Genomic DNA, 24,645 nt, shown 5'->3' with positions numbered 1-24,645 from the left:
AAGACTCAGGCGCCACACTCAGGAGGTGCAGTCTCCCTACAGAGCAGGGTCCCTCTCAGAAAGGCACCTGGGAGTTGCAGAGCCAGGAGCTCCTTCCTGAAGAACTTGGGAAAATGTGCGAGAGACCCGTATGTAACATCAAACACAAAGAAGAAACAGCCATGGAAGGAGGTCCTGCACAGACTAGAACCTTCTATAGGCAGGTGCCTCAGCTCAGAGGTTATGGACAGGCTCCCAAGTCCAGGGTGCAGCTCTCCGCAGCACATAGGTCCAACTTTAACCCTCTCAGAGTAGCCCCTCCTGCTCATTTCCTGCCACCCCAGAGCACCTTAAAACATGCTGGGGCTCAACAAATGACATCCCTGTGGCTTCTCACCCAGGGTCACTCCTGTTCCCAAACTGGGCCACTGTCCTAAGGAACCCCATAAGCCTGAATGTGACAGTGTTTTTCAATTCGGTTTCACAGCCAAGTTCAAAATGCTTCCCACTTACTCTTCAGAGTTGGCAATGTCGTCATACATCATCACTATGATCTGCTCATCAGGGATGCCGTTGCGGTGGATGATCTGGTAGGCGTGGCATGCGTCTGCCTGGAAGAAATGGTTCTGTCAGCTTTTAGATATCACAGGGGAGGAGGCCCATTTCGGGGTACCTTCTATCTTACAGAAGGCTCACTGTGACTCTCATCCCTTACTGGTCAAGGTTTGTAAAAAGGATTTTTTTTTTAATCTTTTTTTTTAAGTTTTATTTATTTATTATTATGTACACAGTGGTCTGCCTGCATGTTCACCTGCAGGCCAGAAGAGGGCATCAGATCACGTTATAGATGGTTGTGAGGCACCATGTGGTTACTGGAAATTGAACTCAGGATCTCTAGAAGAGGTGCTCTTTTGAGGGGAGGTTTTGAGACAGGGTTTCTCTGTGTATGCCTGGCTGTCCTGGATTCACTTTTTAGACCAAGCTGGCCTTGAATTCACAGAGATCCACCTGCCTCTGCCTCCCAAGTGCTGGCATTAAAGGCGTGCGCCACCACGCCCAGCTACAGTCAGTGCTCTTAACAACTGAGCCATCTCTCCAGCCCTTGATTTTTTTTTAACTTCAATTTTAAAAGAGCCCCAGACTCTTCTTCTTTTTTTCTTTTTTTTCTTTTTCTTTTTTTTTTTTTTTTTTTTGGAAACAGGGTTTCTCTGTAGTCTAGGCTGTCCTAGACTAGCTTTGTAGACCAGACCAGGCTGGCCTGGAACTCAGAGATCCACCTGCCTCTGCCTCCTGAGTGCTGGGATTAAAAGTGTGCACCACCACATCTGGCTCTGATCCCCCAAAACATATCTGGTACATTGTGTATAAACACACAGGCACAGATGTAAACACACACACACACACACACACACAGAGTCACACCTACAGGTTAACAAGGGCCCTTGGAAGTCCTAAGCAATTTGTTTTCATATTTCAGACACAAGAGTGTAAGAGCATGGATTCAAGTCTCAAGCAGAATGCCCCAGAGAATAAAGTAATAGGTCACAGCTTCTGGTTCACCAACAGTCACTGTTCTGACAAGTGAGTAAAGTCTCAAGACCCAGCCCAGAAGCCAGGCTTGTGATACACACCTGCAATCCCAGCTCTTTGGAAATATAAGCAGGAAGAGCAGGAATTCAAGGTCAGTCTGGACTACATAGCAAGTTTAAGGCCTACCTGGGTTCTTGAGACTATCTATCTAAATAAAATAAAATAAAATAAGGCACAATTCAGGAATTTGAAATGAAAAACATGCTGTTTAGATGATGGTGACAGTTAGGAGGAAGATGAGGAAGAGGAAGAAAAAGAAGAGGAGGAAGAAGAAGTGGAGGAAGAGGAGGAGGAGGAGGAAGAAGAAAAAGAAGAAGAACTCTAGAGTGCTTGTCTAGCATACTAAAAGCTCTGAGTTCAAATACACCGACACACAGTGTGTGCTGGGGCACACTTGCATTTATAATAGCAGGTTTGGGGAGGTAAGGCACACAAGAAGTTCACACAGTGAGTTTGAAACCAGCCTAGGCAACATGCCTAGGATGTGAGATTACAACAATCTGAAACAAAAGAAGGCAGTCAAGGGGGAACAGAAACCATCTCTGTTGCAATTCTTGGACCACACATTCCTTGTTTCAGACGACGCCCTCTGTGCAGAACATCAACTGAGGTCAGAGGGGGAAACACATTGCTTAACTGACAATATCATCCCCGGAACATGGAGAGGTGCATGTGGCCAGCATCGGCATCCTTGGGCAGACACTGTCATCATATATACACACAGCCACTGCACAGGACATCCCAGACGGCACATGAGGTGTCTAAGAGAATAAAGCATTCACCATGCCAGGCTTCTGCCTGCAAGTGCCCATCCAGATAGGCCTGTGTGTTGGCAAATCCTTCTGTTTAGCACACATCTGCTGTGACTGTAAGCGGGAAGTGTGGGCCCAGTACTCCAGAGCTGCCTGACAAATGGGCAGCTGAGTGTGAAAAACAAGTACATCCACCTTCTGTCTGCCCTGAACAACTTCAGGCACTAAGTTATCTCAGTAGCCTTCAGTTCTCGGTGACAAAGATCTGGACCCCCATCTTACAGGTGGAGAGAGAACAGCTGACAGACAGGCGGTGACCCGTTCCCATCACGCTAGGTTCATGGAAAAAGAAGCCGAGCGTTCTCACTACAGATCTTGATGGCTCTTCACTCAAGGGCAGAGAGAAATCACTAAATTTTCAGGAGCCCAAAGAGAACTCAAAGGGCTAAACATCTGGACAGAAACTAAACAAAAACAGTCATCAATAGTCACATATACAGTCATGTATGACCTGAATCGCATCATTTGGAGATTCTGTCCAGTATTTACACAAACTAAGGCAGCTATCATGTCTAACCAATCAATCTTATGGGACCAGAGTCACATATGAAATCTGTCCTTAGCCAACTCATCCTGGTGTGGAACAAGGCCATCTATGGTGTGAACTGACAAAGTTGGGGTTTTTTGGGGGGAGGAGGGGTTGAGACAGGGTCTCTCTGTGTAGCCCTGCCTGTCCTGGACTCGTTTTGTAGACCAGGCTGGCCTCGAACTCACAGGGATCCGCCTGCCTCTACCTCCCTGAGTGCTGGAATTGCAAGAAAGTTTAAATCCTCATTTCTATAAAATAATACAGGCCTTCCAACACTAACTATGGTAAGTGAATAACAAACACCCCCCAAGTTCCTGATGCCTGGACCCTATGAGACCGCAACATGAGATACCAGAGCAACAGATGCAAAGCAGCCCAGTATCTGATGCTCTATGCACCAGCGACTCTCGCCTGTTCCTGTGGCCTGTCCCTGTGGCCTGTTCCTGTGGCCTGTCCCTGTGGCCTGTCCCTGTGACCTGTCCCTGTGGCCTGTCCCTGTGGCCTGTCCCTGTGACCTGTCCCTGTGGCCTGTCCCTGTGGCCTGTCCCTGTGGCCTGTCCCTGTGGCCTCTCCCTGGGCCTCCACAGCAGCTTCCTCCTTGCAGCTGGCTTTGGGTTCATTATCTCTCACAACACAAACTTTGTGTCTCCTTCTGCCTGCTTTCTTGAACTCGCATTCATTCTCTAAACCACATAAACCCAGACAGAGATTCGCTATGTGCCCTGGGATTTGCAAGATAAGAGTTAAAAATCAAGCTGAGTGATTGATGGCAAACACTTGGCAGGCAGAGGAAGGTGGGTCTCTGAGTTTGAGGCCAGCCTACAGAGTTCCAGGACAGCCAAAAAAAACAAAAACAAAAACAAAAACAAAAGGAAAAGAAAAGAAAGGAGAAAAAGAGAAAAGAAAAGTTAAAATCAGTAATCAAGATTGGAATAATGAAAAAAAAAATTGGAATAATGGTGGGAGATGAGGTCCCCTTCTGTCACAGACCTAGGGAAGAGGAATAGGGTGAAAAAGGGAGGGAGGGAGAGAGGAACGGGAGGAGACAAGTAAGGGCATAACAATTGAGGCGTAATCTGAATAAATGAATAATAAAAAACATTTAAAAAAATAGAAATGGGGGGAAAAAAAAGATTGGAATAAAAGGACCAGCACTCGGGGGCTCAGAGGTTAAAAGCACTGGCTGCTCTTCCAGAGGTCCTGAGTTCAATTCCCAGCGACCACATGGTGGCTTACAACCATCTATAATGTGATCTAATGCCCTCTTCTGGCATGCAGGTGTATATGCAGGTAGAACATTTTATACATAATAATAAAGAAATCTTTTGGGGGGGGGGGAAGAGCCAGCACTCACCTCAGCCAGATTACCAAGGTGAGTGGGATTATCTGGCACCCAACAGCAGTGGCACCTTGTGAATTTAGTGCTATTCAATAAAATTATGACATTGTGGAAAGACACAGATGTACTCATCTGTGACATAACAAGACAGACGTCTCAAGTTCAGGCATCAGATTTAAAACCAGAAGAAAAAAAAATCATTAAAAATGGTTAGCAGCCAGGTGTAGTGGCACACACCTTTAATCCCAGCACTCAGGAGCCAGAGGCAGGAAGACGTCTGTGAGTTCAAAGCCAGTCTGGTCTACACACATCCTACTCAGATTTCCAAGCCACACTAAGGAAGGAAGGATCTCCAACAAGGATCGCGGGTCAGATGAGACTGCCATAGGCAAAAGGCGGACACCGCAGCAAAGGTAGCCAGAACGGGTCGTGGCTAGAAGAAGCCCGGGGAGAAAGTAACACAAGAGACCCTGTTTAGGACCTTGAGGGATGATGTCATAGATGTGACACCAAAAGCAAGGTCCAAAGAGAGAAGGATGAATAAATTAGAGCTCGCAAAATTTTAAACGTAGTGCTTCAAAAACAAGGAAGGGCTGGAGAGATGGCTCAGTAGCTAAGAGCATGCACTGTTCCTGCAGGGAGCAGAGTTCAGTGCCCAGCACCCATGGTGAATGCCCTGCAACTTTCTATAATCTAGCTCCAGAAAAGCCTCTGGCTTCTGTGGAACCCTGTACTCACATGCAGACACACACACACACATACACACACACACACACACACACACACACACACACACACACATCTTTAAAAATAAAAATAAATCTTTTAAAGAAACATAATTGAAAGGGTAGAGTGTAGGTGACAGCCCTGGGTACCATGCCTCAGCACTGAAAAATAAAAAAATGAAAAATTATGTCATAAAGAAACAAAAAGGCAGCAGGGTGTGGTGGCGCACGCCTTTAATCCCAGCACTTGAGAGGCAGAGGCAGGCAGATCGCTGTGAGTTCAAGGCTGGTCTGATCCAGGACAGCCAAGGCTACACAGAGAAACCCCCTGTCTCAAAAAACCAAAAAAAGGGCATGGGGGGGCGGTGGTCATGGAGCTCAGGTGGTAAGGTGTTGGCCTTGCCAAGTATGATGACATGAGAGTAGAAAAGATTTGGAAAGCACACATTGGATTCTTTTGTTGTTGTTTTGTGGGTGTTGTTGTTGTTGTTGTTGTTGTTGTTGTCGTTGTTGTTGTTTTGAGACAGGTTTTCTCTTGTAGTCCTGGCTATCCTGGACTCACTTTGTAGACCAGGCTGGCCTCGAACTCACAGAGATCCACCTGCCTCTGCACCCTTGAGTGCTGGGATTAAAGGGGTGCGCCACCAATGCCCAGCCTACAGAAGTTGAAGGCCATCTTCAGCTACACAGTGAGTTCGGTCCAGCCTGGGCTACTCGAGATCCTGTCTTTTCTGAAGGATCGGAAAGGGCAATACATGCCTGAGACCGAACGTAAACTAGTGGTTGCTTAGAGCTAGGGGACCACAGAGAGTACGTGGGGTGATGCTATTGTCCTGGGGCGGGTTCACGGTAAGGTTTGCACAACTCTGTAAATTACTGAACTAACCCAGAGCTGTGAGGCAGTAATGGATGGGATGGGGCAGAAACAATGCCTTGATCAAGGCAGAGGCTTTAAGAGGCACTGGGATGATGTGTCCTGTGTCGGTGCGCTCCAGAGCTGCCTCAGGCCCTCAGGACCACCCTGACAGGCAGGTGCTCATGTCATCAGGGTTTAAACCCAGGTCTCCTGCCCGGTGGCCCTGCCTCTACAATCAGTGGTTTCCAAGTGAAGTTGGCGTTATGTGCAGCGTCCTCAGAAGTACTCGGCTGCCTCCACATACTTTATAGTAAGTTCAAAGGGTAAAGTGGAGTTGAATGAACTCAGATAATGTGGAAACAATATAGCTGATGTTTTCCCCCTCAGAAAGGCCATCAAGGTGATGCTGGGTTGAAAGTGACCTCATAGCCGGACATGGTGGCGCACCCCTTTAATCCCAGCACTTGGGAGGCAGAGGCAGGTGGATCACTGTGAGTTCGAGGTCAGCCTGGTCTACAAAGTGAGTCTAAGACAGCCAAGGCTACACAGAAAAAAACCTGTCTCGAAAAGAAAAAGAAAGAAAGAAAGAAAGAAAGAAAAGAAAGTGACTTCATTACAGGCACAGCCTCTGCAGTGAGCAGAGACTGCTGTGACTCTGCTGATTTCAGAGCTAGCTAGCAGCACTGGGAGTTGCCAGGTTCACTGAGGAATCCCGTGACCAGACACTGGCATTGCTCCACCGTGTCACATGTACTGTGGGCATCAGCCATCAGCAGCAGCTGTAAGCACAAGATGCCAAGGGGCTTGGAAAGAAGGCTAAACACAGCCGGTGTGTTGTGTTTAGGGATGGAAAAAGGTTTTCTAGCTGGGTGTGCTAAGCAGCTCCTCCCCTCCCGACAAGTGCAGAGTTGCGGAGGCGCCTCACTAAGGTCTGCAGTACCTGGCCCAAGCCCAAGGGAAGACGCTGATGTCATCTGTTTCCACTTCACAGCAGGTTAAGTAGGGAACTGCGATCATGCCAGGGGTCTGAACAAGACCTAGGACCCTACAGATAATCCAGCTACCCCCAAACACTTCCATCATTATCACTGTTGGGCCCGGCATCCCCAGCCCAGCCCTACCCAGCACTCCCCAGCCCGGCCCAGCCCTACCCAGCCCTACCGACTCTCTGGACTCCAAAGGTACAAAAATTCATTACTCGGCCTTCTACAAGAGTGTGCTGCCCTTGAGGCAGACTGCAGTGGTGGTGCACTGAGTATGAGGATGGGGAAGGGCCAAGCAAGAGCTCACAGGGTTGGGGTGCCTGCCCCACCCCCATTTGTACTGACAGGAGCCAACTCAATTTCTCTGCCGAAAAAAAAAAGATGTATTAGTCCGGCATGGAGACACACACCTTTAATCCTAGCACTGGGAGGCAGAGACAAGTGGATCTCTTCTGTGTTTGAGACCAACCTGGTCTACACAGTGAGTTCCAGCCCAGGCAGGGCTATGTAGAAAGACCCTGTATTCCAAAGGGGGGAAAAAAATTCTGTTTATTACCGTCTCACTCTGTAACCCCAGCTAGCCCGGAAATCACTACATAGTCTACACTAGCCTCAAACTCAAACTCACAGAGCTCCACCTGCTTCTGCCTCCTAAGCATGGAGATTAGAGGCATGCAACACCACAACCGCCTCCATCAAAACACAGGTGCCGGTCACTTTATTTTTATTTGGATGTACACGCATATGTATGTATGCATGTGCAGTTTCCCAAGGAGCTCAGAAGAGGGCATCAGATCCCCTGGAGCTGGAGTTACAGGAAGCCAGGAAGCCATGAGCTGCTGGAAGAATAGCAACTGCTATTAACTACTGTGTCTCCAGCAGACACAGCACTCACTGGCCTGGAGGTTGCCAGGTAGACTAGGCTAGCTAGCCAATGAGTCCCAGGGCTCCGCCTATTTCCACCTCCTTAGACAGAGTTGGGGTTACACGCATACTCCAAAATTCTTTTTTTTTTTCCAAGACAGGGTTTCTCTGTGTAACCTTGGGTGTCCTGGACTCACTCTGTAGACCGGGCTGGCCTCGAACTCACAGCGATCTGTCTGCCTCTGCCTCCGGAGTGCTGGGAATAAAGGCATGTGCCAGCACGCCCGGCCAAAATTCCTTTATTTAAGTGGGTTCTAAGTGGGGTTGAACTCAGGTCCTGGTGCTTACCCAGCAGGCATTTTACTGAACACACTATCATCTCCTTAGCCCCTCCTACATATTTTAAGCTTTTTCAAATGCGGCTGCTAGAAATTTTTCCATGACTCATACAGCTCTTACTGGACTGGGTGGCTCTCAAGCCAGCTGGCCGGCTCTGGATCCTACCCCACCCCCTCCTTGCACCACTCTGGGCAGACTGCTGGCCTCCTCAGGCCTCCCTCCATCCATAAAGAGGATTTAAGAACAGGCCCAGCTTCACACAGCCCCACTGGGGGATTAAAGGATCTCAGATTACTCTGAGGAGAGCCTGCAACATGATCCTGTGAAAATTTATACACCTTGCATTAAAAACCAACTTTTTGCTGGGCGTGGTGGCACAAGCCTTTAATCCCAGCATTCGCACTCGGGAGGCAGAGACAGGTGGATTGCTGTGAGTTCGAGGCCAGCCTGGTCTACAAAGCGAGTCCAGGACAGTCAAGGGTACACAGAGAAACCCTATCTCCAAAAAACAAAAACAAAAAAGAAAAGAAAAGAAAAAAAAGTTGGGTTGTTTTTTTTTGTTTTTTTTTGTTTTTTTGGTTGGTTGTTTTGTTGTTGTTTGGTTGGTTGGTTGGTTGGTTTGTTTTTGAGACAGAGTTTCTCTGTGTAGCCTTGGCTGTCCTGGACTCACTTTGTAGACCAGGCTGGCCTTGAACTCACGGAGATCCACCTGCCTCTGCCTCCCAGTGCTGGGATTAAATCTTTTTTTCTTTTTAAAGATTTGTTTATTATGTATTCAGTGTTCTGCCTACATGTACCCCTGCACACCAGAAGAGGGCACCAGATCTCATTATAGATGGCTTGTGAACCACCATATGATTTCTGGGAATTGAACTCAGGACCTTTGGGGTTTTGTTTTGTTTTGTTTTTTTGTTTGTTTGTTTATTTGTTTTTGTTTTGTTTTTTGGTTTTTGGTTTTTGGTTTTTTTCTTTGTTTTTTGAGACAGGGTTTCTCTGTGTAGCCTTGGCTGTCCTGGACTCGCTTTGTAGACCAGGCTGGCCTCGAACTCACAGCGATCCACCAAATTCAGGACCTTTGGAAGAGCAGCTAATACCCTTAACCTCTGAGCCATCTCTTCAGCCAAAAAAAATCAATCCTTTAACCAGCTCTGTTCTACAGACCAGACTAGCTATAAACTCAGAGATCTGACTGCCTCTGCCTCCAAGTGCTAGGACTAAAGGTGTGTGCCACCACACCCCTCGAAATCAACTTTTTAAAAAGACAGTGAGATCAGTCACACAGAAGCCAGCCTTTTAAGTACAGTGCAGTGTGCAGCCATGACCACTTTCTAATTCCAGGACATTCTCCCTACCCCAACAGGCTCTAGTTCCATGAGCACCCCACGCCCTGCTCTCTCCTCTGCCCAGCCCTGCCGTCCCTGTATATTTTCCTAATGCAAAATGCCACTTAATGGACTCAAACATTTGGTCTTCGTGACAGCTTCTTTAACTTAGCACATGTTCATCCCTCCTGAAGCACATGCGACTGCTCCATCCCAAACCATGTGCCATCCACATGCTGGGTAATGTGAGTTAGGCTGACACCAGCCCAAGATTTCACACGGACTTGTCTTCGTTCCCTTAGTGACGGGATGTCTGGGTGGGGTGGGTAGCTGTTTCACCCTCTCCAGGAGGGCCGAGCTACTTCCCCAAGGCCACCCCCTTTCCTCACAGCAAGGCCTCTACAGTCAACTATGCTTTTCTCTCTCACTTCCACAGGCTGATTTGCAGGAAACACCAGGCGAGATGAGGTTAAGACAGAGGTATGGAGGGCAGAGGGGCCAGAAGCGTGTTCCCCACAGCTTCAGCCCATTTGCCTCTTGCCACATGGCCTCAGCTAAGTCCCCTCGTCTCCCTAGCCCCCAGTGTCCCTTTCTGTAAAATGAAGTTGTTAGCCCAGCCCAAGGGCTCTCAGCCGGGATATGTGATGACGTCTGAATGCATTTTGGGTTTTGAGTTGACAGGCACGCAAGAGATGCCACCGCCATTGTTTCAGATATACCACAGACCCAGGAAGGGAATAATGCCTAGCTCTGAAGGCCACTACTGTAGGAAGGTGAGGAAATCCAAAATTAGACTAAGACAAAACTGTCTTCCAAAACGGCCACAGCATTTTGTAGACACGAAGCTGGTGATTAGAAAACTTGGGTTTCTTACCTGGTGCCGGTAATTATACCAGCCATTGGAGCCCGCCACAATCACCACCCAGTGCTTGCCACCGTCTTCAGGGTCATCCACACCGATGGAAACAGCGCTGGTGCCCAGCACCAGGCTCAGAAGCACAGCCACTTTCCAGATCATTCTGCACCCCTGCATCCGTCCGTCCGTCCGTCCGCTACAGAAGGCTGGAAAGAGAAACACGGAACCGCTTTTAAAGGGACGAGCGCTAGTGGAGATAACATCACAGCACCTGGTGTCAAGAGGGGTCAGCCCAGAGGAATGTGCTGAGGGTAACAATTAAGAAGAACTTCCTGGACCTTTGGCCAGTCCTGGGGGAGGGGGAGCGGAGGGGGAGGGGACAACAGTCCTGCCCCTACCTCCCAAACCTACCTACAAGAACTAGATGTGCCCACAACCAACCAATAGCCAGAAAGCACTTAGACCAACTTTTCAAGTGCCTACCACAATTCAGAATGCAGCAGATGACATCCCAGCAATCCCTGAACTGTTTGTGCACAAACACACACGTGACCTAGCTGCTCATGGGAAAACGTGCAAAGCAGACATAAAAATGTAACAGTTTGGGTTTTTTTTTGGGGGGGGTTGGTTTGGTTTGGTTTTTTGGCTGGGTAGGGAGTAGAGCAGGGCAGTCTCTTAAATTGCCCCTTTTTGTTACAATAAATGCTTGTTACTTGTAAAAAACCTATTTACACTTTTAAAAAATTTATTCATAGCAGGTGGATATGCTCTGCCATGCCTCGGAGGTCAGAGGGCAACTTTGGGGAGTTGGTTCTCTCCTGCCACTCTGTGAGTGCCATGGAGGTCAGAGGGCAACTTTGGGGAGTTGGTTCTCTCCTCCCACTCTGTGAGTCCCGGGGATTAAACTCAAGTCAGTTGCCTTGGCAGCCAGCATCTTTGCCTACAGAGCCATCTCAGCAGCTCCAACGTAGATTACCTTTAAACTATAAACATTCACTACATGAACAATAGTGTGAACTCAAGTTCCCAGGATGGGGGACAGGGAGCGGGGGGGTGCTGACCTGTGTTAAAGATTCTACAAAACCAACAACTGGGCTTCAAGATTATGGAGTTAAAATGTTGCAGACTAGAGCCAAATCACCTTGGGCTATTTTAGCCCTCTGAAAGCTATTCATTGTTCCTCCGTGTCTAATCTACCATCCTTGGGACTATCAAAGCCTTAGTCCAACCCAAAGGCCAAGAATGTCATGGGTTAGCATCTGAATCCCATAGCAGAGACACCCCTTTGCTGTCTACGGTCCCCACTACTGTATGTGGTAAATCCTTTGATTTATGACTTCCTTTGTTTTGTCCCTTATGAAAACCCCGTGCAACCACTTCCATATGGTACTTGTGTTTTATGGGTCATGGTGATTCATATTTGGCTTCAGAATAAACTCTTATTTCCTCTGAGATGAGAGCCCTGTTTCTGTGTCAACAACAGTCACAGCAATGTAAACCCAAGCGTGAGCCATCTGGATAGGCTCTAATCAAAGCTTAACTCGTGTCCTTGTCTGACACTTAACAAGTGCGTGTGTCTGTATACCAGGAGCAAACATTTTCATGGGTTTTACAAAAAGGAGAGGCCAAGGCTACAGAGAGAAACCCTGCCTCAAAAAAAGCAAAAAACAAAAACAAAATAAAGCCAGGCATGGTGGCACACACCTTTAATCCCAGCATTCAGGAGGCAGAGGCAACTGGATCACTGTGAGTTCGAAGCCAGCCTGGTCTACAAATCGAGTCCAGGACAGCCAAGGCTACACAGAGAAACCCTGTCTCGAAAAAACAAAAACAACAACAAAACAAAAAAGAACAGGTACTGCTCAAACTGGACAGGGTGGTGCACGCCTTTAATCCCAGCACTTGGGAGGCAGAAGCAGATGGATCGAGAGGCCAGCATGGTCTAGAGTGAGTCTAGGACAGCCAGGGCTGATATAGAGAAACCCTAACTCGGAAAACAAAAACAACAACACAGAACAGGTACTGCTCTTACAAGGGCCTGAGCTCAGTTCCTAGCATCCATGTTGAGTGGCTCACAACTACCCTTAACTCCAATTGGTGGGGAGGCAGGGGAGGACACACCCTCCTCCAAGCTCCACAGGGGTCTACACTTATGTGCACGTACCCACACACATACGTACATATAAATAAAAACTAATATTCTTGTGGGCGGTGGTGGCACATGCCTTAAATCCCAGCACTTCAGAGGCAGAGACAGGTGTATCTCTATGAGTTTGAGGCCAGCCTGGTCTATAGAACAAGTTCCAGGACTGCCAAGTCTACACAGAGAAACCCTGTCTTGAAAATAAATAAATAAATGTTTCTTTTTTTAAAAAGAAGTGAAGGGACAGAGGGAGGGCAGAGGAAAGTATGGTGTGACATAAGCAATGTTTCTGGAGAGTTATCTTTGGCCAAAGACCAGCCCTGAGTGTTCTGGATTCCTGGCCCATAGTTCTGCATCTCAAGACTTATGAAAAATAAAAATAAAAAATAAAATAAAATAAAAGACTTATGGATGTACCCAGCCTACATTATACTCAATGCCAAAACTTGTTGAGAATTATTTTGAGACAAGTGTCTTGATCTTGATGTGTTTCCCAGGTTGGCCTCCAACGCCTGAGAAGCAGTCCTCCTGCCTCAGTTTCCAGAGTGGCTGGGACTGCGGGCATGTGCCACCCACACGTGCCAATGCAAAAACCTGGAACATCTTTTTACCACACAAAGTATACAAGGCCATATCCTGGCCGCCATATACTGTGACGTTAGCCTCTGCCTGGGTCCTGACTCTGGTGTTCTGAAGTGACCCGCCCAGGCCTGTGACCCGATGATAAGACCTTGAGGATTCAGCAGGAAGGAGGCTGTGGAGCTGGCTCTGCCCAGCTTGGGCCCTCATGAAAACACACAGCAGCTAAGGCATGGTCCATCTCTAAGCTGAACAAGCCCCTTCCTCTGGCTTAACCCTCCCACTATCAAAGACAAGGACGAGGAGAGGAAGGAAGCCCTGCGTCTGCGGAGAGAGGCCAGGGTTCCTGAGGTAGTTCCTCAGAAAGGCTCCCTCATGCAGCGGTTCACCTGACTGTCTCATGTGGTACAGACTGTGTCCATAGGCCAGGCCCATGGAGGGTGCACAGATGCTGCCAGCCTCAGACTGGCACTTGAATGCAGAGACCTCACAATGAGCTCCATGACCTCCCATCCTCCTTGGGCCTAAGCCCAGCGTCCTGGCTCTTGGGACTGGCTGGGATGCTTGGCCACCGCAAAAATGTCTCAAACTCAAAGACCAAACTCTGTGTCATAAACCTCAGTGCGTGCAAATTAAGGTTCCTTTTTTTCCCTCTTCCTCTCTCTCTCCTCCTCTCTCTCCCTGCCCCCCCCCCCAAGTCTCATTTCTTAGCATCCCAAGTCTCTCAGTCTTCCCCTCCTCTCTCCTCCTACATCTCTCTCACGCTTTAGTATCTCAAATGCTGAGATTACAGCACATACCACCATGCCCAGCTTGAATTCCCATTTCTCTCATTGCCCTGCAACGATCATGGGTGAGTAACAATAATAAATGCTCCAGCCGGGCGTGGTGGCGCACACCTTTAATCCCAGCACTCGGGAGGCAGAGGCAGGCGGATCGCTGTGAGTTCGAGGCCAGCCTGGTCTACAAAGCGAGTCCAGGACAGCCAAGGCTACATAGAGAAACCTTGTCTCAAAAAACCAAAATAAATAAATAAATTAATTAATAATAATAATAATAATAATAATAATAATAATAAATGCTCCAGATCTGCTGTGAGTCACTGGGGTGTGGGAAAGCACAATAGGTAACAGATGAGGTTAGTGATCTGCTGAGGCGGTTTCAATGCCAGGACCTGCTGATCTGTTAATATGCACTCAGGGAGGCTCCTCCACAGTCCTGAAGGCCTGATTAGGGCCACCATGAGGCATATTCAGACAAAGGACAAGCAAGGACACCAAAGAGCCCTCCACAGGCCCCACCAGAAGGTGTGCATGACCCCCCAGCAGGCTTCCTCACCCTGCATTCAATCAACTGCCGGAAAGCCTTCCCCAAGATCCAGTCAGCAATGTTTTTCTGTAAAATGCCAAACGGTAAATATTCTTGACTTTGCAGGCCAGACCACCTCTAACATACCCATTCGACCCTGCCAAGGTATCATGAAAGCAACCATAGGTAGGAATAAATGAATATGGCTGTTTGAATAAACCTTCATCTACTAAAAAGACAAATAAAGAAAATAAGTGGGAAACAGAATGAGCTCCTGGCCCTAGGTACAGCCTGAGGAGCTGTAATAACCTCCCATCAAAATAACCAAAACACGCCAGGCGTGGTGGCACACGCTTTTAATCCCAGCACTCAGAAGGGGGGGGGGGGGGGCCGGTGGATCTCTGGGATCGAGGCCAGCCTGGTCTACAGAGCGAGTTCCAGAACAGCCAAGGCTACACTGAGAAACTCTGTCTCAAAACACCAAAATAAAGTAAAATAAAATCTCCAAACTGGTCCTTGGTTTACACATCAGTCTCTGCTGAGTTTGGTTCATGTAACATCGTCCCAAAGAGGGACTCATCCCATGGGTGGTGTTGATATGTGATTTTTCTCCTCAAAATTGGCCGGGGATGGGAGGGAATAAATAAAATAAACTGAGCATGGTAGCACATGCCATTAATACCAACAGTCGGGAGGCGGGAGGATCAATGTGAGTTTGAGGCCAGCCTGGTCTACAAAGCGAGTTCAAGAAGCCTGGGCTACACAGAGAAATCCTGTCTGGAGAAAAAAAGAAAAAAAGCCAGGGCGGTGGTGGCACACGCCTTTAATCCCAGCACTCAGCAGAGGCAGGTGGATCCCTGTGAGTTCAAGGCCAGCCTGGTCTACAAACTGAATCCGGGACAGCCAGGGCTGTTACACAGAAAAACCCGGTCTCAACAAAACACAACACTTCGAAGGGTTGGGGAGGTGACTCAGTGGGTCAACCCCTTGCCACTTGGGCATGAGGACCTGAGTTTGAGTCAACAGAACCCATGACAAAGCCGGGTGTGGGAGTGGTCACCTGTAATCCCTGCACTCCTACAGTGAGACGGGAGAAATAGCAGAAGCTTGCGAGTAGATAGCCAGGTGCAGGCAGCAGTGAACTACAAAGAGAACCCGTCTTAATCACACTGGAAGGAGAGTTTGCCCATGACCTCCACAGGACCTGCAGCATGCTCACACCTGACTCACACACATACTATAACACACCATAGACACACAGTGTGTGTGTGTGTGTGTGTGTGTGTGTATGCCTGCATATATATTCATCTATGCTGAACCTGCAATAGCTTTTTTTTTCTAGGCACTATTTCCAGAGCACAACAGGTTACAGGATATCTGATCACACTGTGAAGCCTCAGATTGTGTTATTTACTGGAAACCCCTGTTTCTAGCTGTGGTATAGCTCAACCTTAGCACACACACCAAGAACTTTCTGTTTGAATATTGTAAACAGGATTAAATAAAGTCAGCCATACGTAAAGAGGTGGAGGAAGCAACCGGTTGACGGGAAGCGAACATAAGATTATTAAGAAAAAACACAGAGAGTCCGAGGGAGTCAGGAGGACAGAGAGACACAGAGGAAGTATAAGGGAAGGAGATTCGGTTTGAGGGAATTGTCTGAGACAGAGAAGGGGGGCATTCCTTCTGGGACTCGGGCTAAGGAGGAAGGTCAGCTGGGTGCTTTCTCTGCCTCTCTGGGCTAGCAGGCTTTCACCCCAGCATCCGGCTTCCGAATCTTTCTTGGTAAAAATGGAACAAGTGAGAGATGTTGTTTAAAAACCAACAGGATGACGACGACCTTAGCATCTGTAAAAGTTCTACCTATAGAAGTCATACAGTGAAGAGTTAAAGCTACAGGAGGGTAAGCGTAGGCTTTATTTACATAAATGATGCCATTTCCCATAAGGACCTGAGCATCCCATTTGGTATCCAGGCGAACCCTGGAAGCAGCCCCAAGGACACGCAGATGACTGTCCTAGAATCTGTGTCCAGCCATACCGTGAGCACCAGAGCAGACACAGCCAGTCTAGCCGCCCCCATTGGCCGGCACTGCAGCAGCCAGGCAAACCCAGGCCTTGGTTGTGGTCACTGTGGTCCACTGTGGTCACTGTATCCAGTTTATCTTTCACTCTTCTCATGCACGGGTCACTGGACCGCTGGGCGGGGTCTGCCATGGCCCCTTTAGTCACTCACCCTCACAGTGGAGGATCCCTGTGAAACTTGCAGATCAGTGACATGAATCTGGCTGAGCAGGCTGTTCCCACTGCATTTGCCTGCCATGCGCCTGTAAACTCCTGACGAGTCTTATGACCATGACACCAGCAACAATAGCTCCAGCCTGGGGCCCAAAGCAGGTCTTCAACCCTTCCTGCAGGACACCCTTGACCTCTCACGGGCTATTTTAAGGCACTAGTGGAAGCTCTTAGGTGCCTCCAATCATGGAGACCTTTAGCCACACTCCCTAAGTCAACTGACAAACCTCATGAACTTTCCCAGTCACCAAAGGTTCGCCCTTTGCCGTTCCCACCTTGACACTGTTCAGCTACAGGGCTAGGCCAGAGTCCAAGTTAAAGGACTTGACTCACCATCAAAAACAAAAAACAAAAAAAAAAACCTGATCATCAAATAGGCTTAGCTCAATTAGGAATGCCGGGACAGAGTGAGCATTCTAGATAAACTGTCAGGAGCCATAAAAGTAATAAAGGGAAGGTCATGGAGCTATCTGAGTAGCTCGGTCATGTTCAAAGCCAGGTATGACACACCTCCATCACCACAGTGTGGTGACCTCTCATTGACCACTGACCGATCCCACTGGATACTGGTACTGGCTCAGATGCAGGAAGCCAAAGCCAAGCCAAGCCAAGGGAGATGACAGCATCTCTGAAGAACTTTCCAAACAGGTGAAGTCTTCATCATACTCTGTTCTCTGAGAGTTAAAGTGCAGACATCCTGTAAACAGCTGACAACATGGAAGATAACCAGCGAGGTGATGTGGACTGCCTGCTTGTTTTGTTGCTGTTTTTATTATTGTTGGAGTTTTTTTGTTTTTTGGGGGGGTGTTTTTTTTGGGGGGTCACAGGGTCTCATTATATAGCAAAGACTGACCTGGAACTCACAATCCTCCTGCCTCCGACTCCAAAATACTAGGATTACAGGTGTTCACAAGTACTTCTTGCCACTAGGGCTGCTTCCTTTATCAAACTTTTTTTTTTTTTCTGCTGTGCTGGTTTTCTGTTTTATCGTCTTGTGTTCTGTTGTGGTTTTGGTTTTTTGTTGTTTTTTTTTTATAAGACAGTCTCAAGTAGCCTAAGCTGGCCTCGAACTTGTTCATGTAGCAAAGGGTGATGCAGAACTCCAGAGCCTTAGCCAGGAGTGGTAGCGCACACCTTTAGTCCCAGTGCTCAGGGAACGGAAACAGGCAGATCTGACTCAGCGGTCAATTTGGGCTACGGAGTTCAGGACAACCAGAGCTACACAGAGAAAACCATCTTGAAATGCACCCGCAGCCCCCTCAAACAAAAATTCAGAATCTCCTGCCTCCACCTCCAAAGTGTTCTGGGTTACCGTGTGCCGCACACCCAGCCTTGTTTTGAGGCACTGGGGATCAAATCCAGGGCCACACAAGTGCTAGGCAAATGCTCTGAGCTCCATTCTCAGTCTTTATTTCTGAGATGACACAGGGGCCACTGCTCCCTCTCTCGTAGGACTACAGTATGATGGTCTCTGTCTTTTGGTTTTCCTGTTGAGGACTAAGATAGCTAGATCTATTCTCGAATGAAAGAATCTCACTAAGCGAGCTTTTCACATTCCTCAACTAGGAGAATCTGAGATTTGGTGATGAGGCAGATTCTAGACTACCTAACCTTTCTAGGCCCATCTCACTACAGTTCCATCAGAATTACCAGGTCCATCAAAATTACCATCTACCTATTTCCTGGGGATAAGAGCTATGCAAATAACTCTCCTGGAGATATGCAAATGAGTTCTAAGGAAGGAAAATGGAAGTAAGATACAGGAACTTCCTTTTGCCCCAGCCACCCGACTCACATTTCACATTCCAATATTTCCAGTCTGAGGACATGGCTGCACCCTGGAGTGCCCTTTGAACCGGCTGTAAATCCTCAACACTTTTTCTTTTCTTTTCTTTTTATAGAGGGTTTCTCTGTGTAGCCCTTGCTGTCCTAGAACTCATTGTATAGACTAGGCTGGCCTTAAACTCACAGAAACTCCCCTGCCTCTGCATCCCTGATGCTGGGATTAAAGGAGTGCACCACCACATACGACTCAATCTTGTATTTTCTTTCTTTCCTTCTTTTAAAATTATGTATACAATGTTCCGCCTGCATGTGTGCCTGACTGCCAGAAGAGGGCACCAGATCTCATTATAGATGGTTGTGAGCCACCATGTGGTTACTGGGAATTGAACTCAGGACCTCTGGAAGAGCAGTCAGTGCTCTTAACCATTGAGCCATCTCTCCAGCACTCAATCTTGTACTTTCAATGTCTATTTGATTTGATTTGTTTGTTTGTTTTTGGAGACAAGGTTTCTCTGTGTAGCCCAGGCTATCCTGGACTCGCTCTGTTTTGGGTTTTTTTGTTTTTTGTTTTTTCGAGACAGGGTTTCTCTGTGTATTCTTGGCTGTCCTGAACTCACTTTGTAGACCAGGCTGGCCTCAAACTCACATTGATCCATATGCCACTGCCTCCTGAGTGCTGGGATTAAAGGCATGTGCCACCATGCCTGGCCTTTAATGTCTATTTGAAGTTGGAGGTTTTTGGGGTTTTTGTTTGGTTGGTTTGTGGGGGGTTTTGTTTTGTTTGTTTGAAACAGGGTTTCTCTGTGTAGCCCAGGCTGGCCTGGACTCACTTTATAGCCTGGGCTGGCCTTGAACTCACAGAGATCCACCTGCCTCTGCCTCCCTCATTGCTGGGATTTTGAAACTTGGTTCCATTACAGTCTGTGGTCTTTAAAAAAAAAAAAAATTACTAAAGGGGGCTTTACTACCTCTATGTTAATCTGAGGTTAGACTTTTACTTTTTTTTTTTTTTTTAAAGAAAACTCTTGCTGGCCTGGAACTCAAAAAGATCCACCAGCCTCTTTCCCAGTGTTTGGAACAAAAGGTGTGTGCCCCACACCCAGCCTTGAAGTTAGGCTTTCCTATTTGATGTTTATTTTGTTTGATTTTAGGGCTATCAACATAGCCCTAGCTGTAGCTGTCCTAGAACTCACTATGTCCTAGAACTCACAGAGATTGGCCTCCCGGATGCTGGGATTAAATGTGTGTGCCACCACCCTGGCCCAGTTCTTCATGTTCTTCTGACCCTCAACCATAAAATTATTTCATTGCTACTTTCATAACTGTCACTTTGCTACTGTTATGAATTATAATGTAAATATCCGATATGCAGAATATCTGATATGTGCCCCCCCAAAAGGGGCTGAGACCCACAGGTTGAGAATCGCTGTTCTAGGCAACTAGTAACCACCATCTTTTCATCTCATAGCATCAAACTTTACATTCCCTAATTTGAAGGATATATAATTACCTAATTATGAGTTTGGGGTTAAAAAAAAAACAAAACAATGACTCTCATCACATGTTTATTCAGATTTCAACATCCTCAACTCGTGTGACAACTCCAGATTTAAATTTTGGTCTACCACACAACTTTCTACACTTTAAAAAAAAAAAATAACATAGAAAAGCCGGGCGTGGTGGCGCACGCCTTTAATCCCAGTACTCGGGAGGCAGAGGCAGGCGGATCGCTGTGAGTTCAAGGCCAGCCTGGTCTACAAAGTGAGTCCAGGACAGCCAAGATAACATAGAGAAACCCTGTCTCGAAAAACCAAAAAAAAATAATAATAATAATAATAACATTGTAGAGCCACAGAGAGGATTCAGTGGGCCAAGTAAATTGCCAAGAAAATCTGAGGGCCTGATTCCCAGAATCCAAGTTTCAAAACAAAACAAAACAAAAAACCTGAGTCATATATCTGTAACACCAGTATACTCACTCAAAGATTGAAAGAGACTGGAGAACCACTCAGATGCTTGAGGACCAGGCAGCCTGGAATAAGCTGTGTCCTCTGATCTCCACATATGAGGCATGGAACATGTATTGCATACATACATACACGCACACAGTAAAACAATTCAGAAGAAAAATAATAATGCTGGAGCCAAGAGTTTGGCACAATCTAAAACTCCTAGCATTCAAGAGGCTGCGGCAGGAGAATTACTGCAAATTCAAGGTTAGCCTGGGGTTCTGAAAACCACTATCTCATTCTGGGCATGGTGGCCTTTAATCCCAGCACTTGGGAGGCAGAGGCCGGCCTATCTGTAAGTCTGAGGCCAGCCTGGTCTACACAGTGAGTTACAGGACAGCCAGGGCTATGTAGAGACCCTGTCTCATCACCACCCGCAGTAGCAGCAGCAGCAACAGCGTCCCTCCAACAGAGTCAGAGGAAAATTCCAGAGGTAGCTTTCACTTCAACACAGTGAAACGTGACATGCTGTTGTTGCTGCTGTTAACAGCAATATCACATCACACATACAATGGTGGACCCAGAAGACCAAGAGCCAGAATGTCCCATCCCCGTCGCTACTATCCCTGCAGCAGCCACAACGCTGCGTGACCCAGTGCTGGCGATGCCGGTGACAATGCGCCACTTGTACTGCCAGCCACATATAATTTGGTGCCAGACGTGACCCTTCACTGGCTTGCTAGTTACTCCAGAGAGTCCTCCCACTTACTATAAACAGCAAATGCTCTGTGAAACAGCAGCCAGGCCGCCTGGCAGCAGCCTCACACTTCTCATGCACACTATTATCATTTCTGATAATGTCCAGCAGCTCAGCAGGGAGTGCCCTGTACCATCCAGGCCCCTGGGAAAGTCCCCAGGGGGTATCCACGGCAACATCACATGCTGCCATGTATCCAAGAACACATCACCATCAATAAGTGATGTCCTGGGCATGGTGCAGTCTACTTCCCTAACTGGTCTCAAATCCTCTCTTTCCTCCTACCACACCTGTAACTCCCCTGGGGGTTGGGTATACTGTGGTGCCCTTCTGGTCTTCAATGTGGCCTATTCTATCTTTCTACCCTACAAAGCCTGGAAGATAAAGAGAAATCTACACCAGCGGCAGCTAGCTCACTGGGTATTCGGGACAACATCCAAATTTCCCACCCGACTAAAGGACCTGTCTATCCCCCTGGATCAAGTCACTCCACACATGTAATCCCTTACTCCAAACAGGCTCCACAATTACAGGTCCAAAGCATTGTCCACAACTTTGCCTTGCTGTTTTCCACGTACTGTGCATTCTTCCTCCATTCTTCCAGCCATAGCCCATTGCTCCAGCTTCACCGCACTCCCCTCCGCACGAAGTCCTACCTCCTCCCAAACGAGGCTTGGATGCTGTCTCTGTACACAAAGGACTATCTCTATCCTTAACAAAATAAAATCATCTCAGAAAAAAAAAATTTTTTTTTTGATTTTTCGAGACAGGGTTTCTCTGTGTAGCCTTGACTGTCCTGGACTCACTTTGTAGTCCAGGCTGGCCTCGAACTCACAGCGATCCATCTGCCTCTGCCTCCCGAGTGCTGTGATTAAAGGCGTGCGCCACCACGCTCGGCTCATTTCAGAAATTTTAGCAAAGAATATAGCATGGTACCCAAGTCCTATAATCCTGGCCTTCAGAAAGCTGAGGCAGGAGGGTCACTTAATTCAAAACCAACCTGGACTGCATGGTGAGTTTGAGGCTCTGTCCCAAAACGAAGCCGAACAAAAGCTTACTACAGCCCAGTCAGTAAGTGTTTGTTTTGCAGGCCCAGAGTAAAGAATATTCCAGTCGCTACAGACCACAGGACAAGTCTCAAACCCTGACCATTCATTTTCAGCTAGAACACGGGTCACGTGACATACGTTTCACCCTCCAGCCCTTAGTGTCTTACACAGCTCGCACAAAAGCCTAGCAAGGGCCGGGGACCAACGCAAGGCTAGGTTTCACTTTCTATGTGGATGTGAGCCGGTCTGAAACCCACCAGTAACTCTCAGAAGGAATATTTGGGACATTCCTGTCGGTGTATTTTTGTTGAGATCGAGAATTGCCCCTCTCTACCGGTGCAATGCTCCAAGTTAAAAGCATCAACAACCAAGCTCGGGGCTCTGCTAGGCACTGCCTGGCTGTGGGACCTCAACGAATCGACTCCTCCTCCTGTCTCAGCTTCGCCCTCCAGGGCAACCAGCCGGTCCAGCAAATCATACTCCGACACAAACAAGCCTCGGGCTTGGTGCTTCCAAGAAGGAAATGTTACTCCGAAAGGGTTGAGGGATGGAAAGCCTAGCCAGAAACCCGTAAATTACCTCTCGTGGAGCCTGGGTCGTCCCGGGGACCCCGGATTACCTGGGCGGGTGACCGCCGCAGTGACGGCAGAACCGTGGGAACTTCGGACCTCGCGCAGCCTCACACCAGCCACCTCTAGAGTCCGCCCGGCTGTGATTGAGCTGGGCAGCCACCGCGCCCTGTGCCCGAGCTACCTGCGCACCCTGATTGGTGAGGCCTCGGGGCGTGGCGTTTAAGAAAACCAATAGAAACCGAGATTGAGGCCAGCGAGCTAGAAAGACTACGAATCCCAGAATATGTGGGCGGGGCTTAATGACCCTGTGGGCGGGGCCGTGGCCCGAGGTTGGAACTGCACCTATACAATGAGGTAGGCTTGAATACTTAGGTGTCTAGGGATTCTAGGAGCTGCGTGAGGGCACACGAGCTAACTGGTCTCCAGACTTGTAAACGCACTGGACCTCCCCCCGCCAAAGACTGTTGTATTTTGTTGGTCGGCCTTAGCCAAGGATCACAACCCCCACCCCAATCCCCAATCCCCAGAGATGGCTGGCCACTCCAGCTTTACAGACAGGCTATCTGACAAAATCAAGGAGGTTAATTTTATTCAAGCTCCCAAAACACTTTCAGTGGCTGAAACAAACCTTAGCAGTCTGGTTCCTGAAGCCCCAGAGCCTAATCTGCTACTATGTCTCAAGTGTGGAGCCTCACAGTGAACTGGAGAGAACATAAAATGCTGTGTGTCCGAGTGCCATGAGCTGTCGCTCAGTAAATTGAATTGGATGGCGTTACAGACTTCATGCAGTCTTGCCTACGTATACCAGGGCCCAAGACGGAGCCAGTTTCCGGAGCTTTTTCTTTAATCTTAAAGTAAGTGTATATGTGTGTGTGGTGTGTGTGTGTGTGTGTGTGTGTGTGTGTGTGTGTGTGTATACACACTCTCATACCTGCAGGTGCATATGAACCTCGGGAGCCATCCACCTTGTTTTTGTCTGTGTGTGCTTCTGTATGGTTTGGTTTTTTGAAACACTGTCTTTCTGTGTAGGCCTGGCTGTCCTGAAAGAGAGTATGTAGACCAGCCTGGCCTTGAACTCAGAGAGCTCCTCTTGCCTCTGCCTCTCTAGTATTGGGATTAAAAGGCATGCTTCACTACACCCAGATCCACCTTGAATTTATGGGGGGATGTTGTTGTTTGTTTGTTTGTTTGTTTTTCGAGACAGGGTTTCTCTGTTTAGCCTTGGCTGTCCTGGACTTGTTTTGTAAACCAGTCTGGTCTCGAACTCACAGCGATCTGCCTGCTTCTGCCTCCATGAGTGCTGGTATTAAAGGCATGGACAACCACATCTGACTTCCCTTCTCTCCCCGCTTTTTTTTATTTTTTGAGACAGGGTTTCATTAAGTAGCCCACTCTGGCAATCCCCCTGCCTCAGTCGCCCAAGCACTGGGGCTTAGAGGTGTGCTGAACGATACCAAGCTACCTTGTTTTTCTCATTAGATTTTCAAATGGGGGAGGCGGGGGCAGTGGTGGTGCCTGCCTTTAATCCTACCCAGCACTCCAGAGGCAGAGGCAGGTGGATCTCTGAGTTCAAGGCCAGCCTGGTCTACCAAGCAAGTTCCAGGACAGCCAGGGCTACACAGAGAAGCCGTCTCAAGGAAAAAAAAATTCTTAAGTTACACCCACTGCTCAAGGGATCACGGAAACTAATATTTATGGGACAGTTAGCCGATGCCAAGGGTGAGGAGACCTAAGAAGATGAGGAACTGGTTGGCAGGCGTGGAGCTGAAATCTGAATCCAGATAACTTGAAAGCAGAGCGCACCTGTGCTCCCGGGCCTGGGGCCAGACCTCTCTGACGTCACCTTGCAGGTCTCCTGGGCTCCCTGACCATCACCTTGGCAACCCCCAGCAGCTTCTCCTATTGGTCCACTCAGCTCAACTAGTGCTGAAGGAGAGGCTTTTTTCTAAACACATCAGCCTACAGGCCACTGTCTTCCTTTCATTATTAAGGCCTAAACAGTCAAAGCCCACCAT

General features: G+C 48.0%; 1 protein-coding gene across 2 annotated transcripts in view; it reads right to left on the bottom strand.

Moving 5' to 3' along the window:
• The window catches only part of LGMN (legumain), a 36,365-nt gene extending 13,569 nt beyond the window's left edge, over positions 1-22,796 (bottom strand). The window contains exons 1-3 of one of the 2 annotated variants that reach the window (XM_084792671.1): positions 22,678-22,796; positions 10,213-10,400; positions 493-590 (exon numbers count right to left, since the gene is read on the bottom strand). In XM_084792671.1, the coding sequence (XP_084648797.1) occupies positions 493-590; positions 10,213-10,371 (257 nt within the window). In that variant the 5' untranslated portion in view covers positions 10,372-10,400; positions 22,678-22,796. Of the gene's footprint in view, positions 1-492; positions 591-10,212; positions 10,401-22,637 lie in introns of both variants that reach the window. The other variant, XM_084792670.1, reaches the window with a different exon arrangement.
• Positions 22,797-24,645: the final 1,849 nt, after the last annotated feature.

This window comes from Acomys minous, assembly GCF_964271855.1.
Source record: "Acomys minous genome assembly, chromosome: 8".
NCBI lineage: Eukaryota > Metazoa > Chordata > Mammalia > Rodentia > Muridae > Acomys > Acomys minous.
The sequence above is the reverse complement of the archived record's forward strand: the minus strand, read 5'-3'. Positions and strand labels throughout refer to the sequence as shown.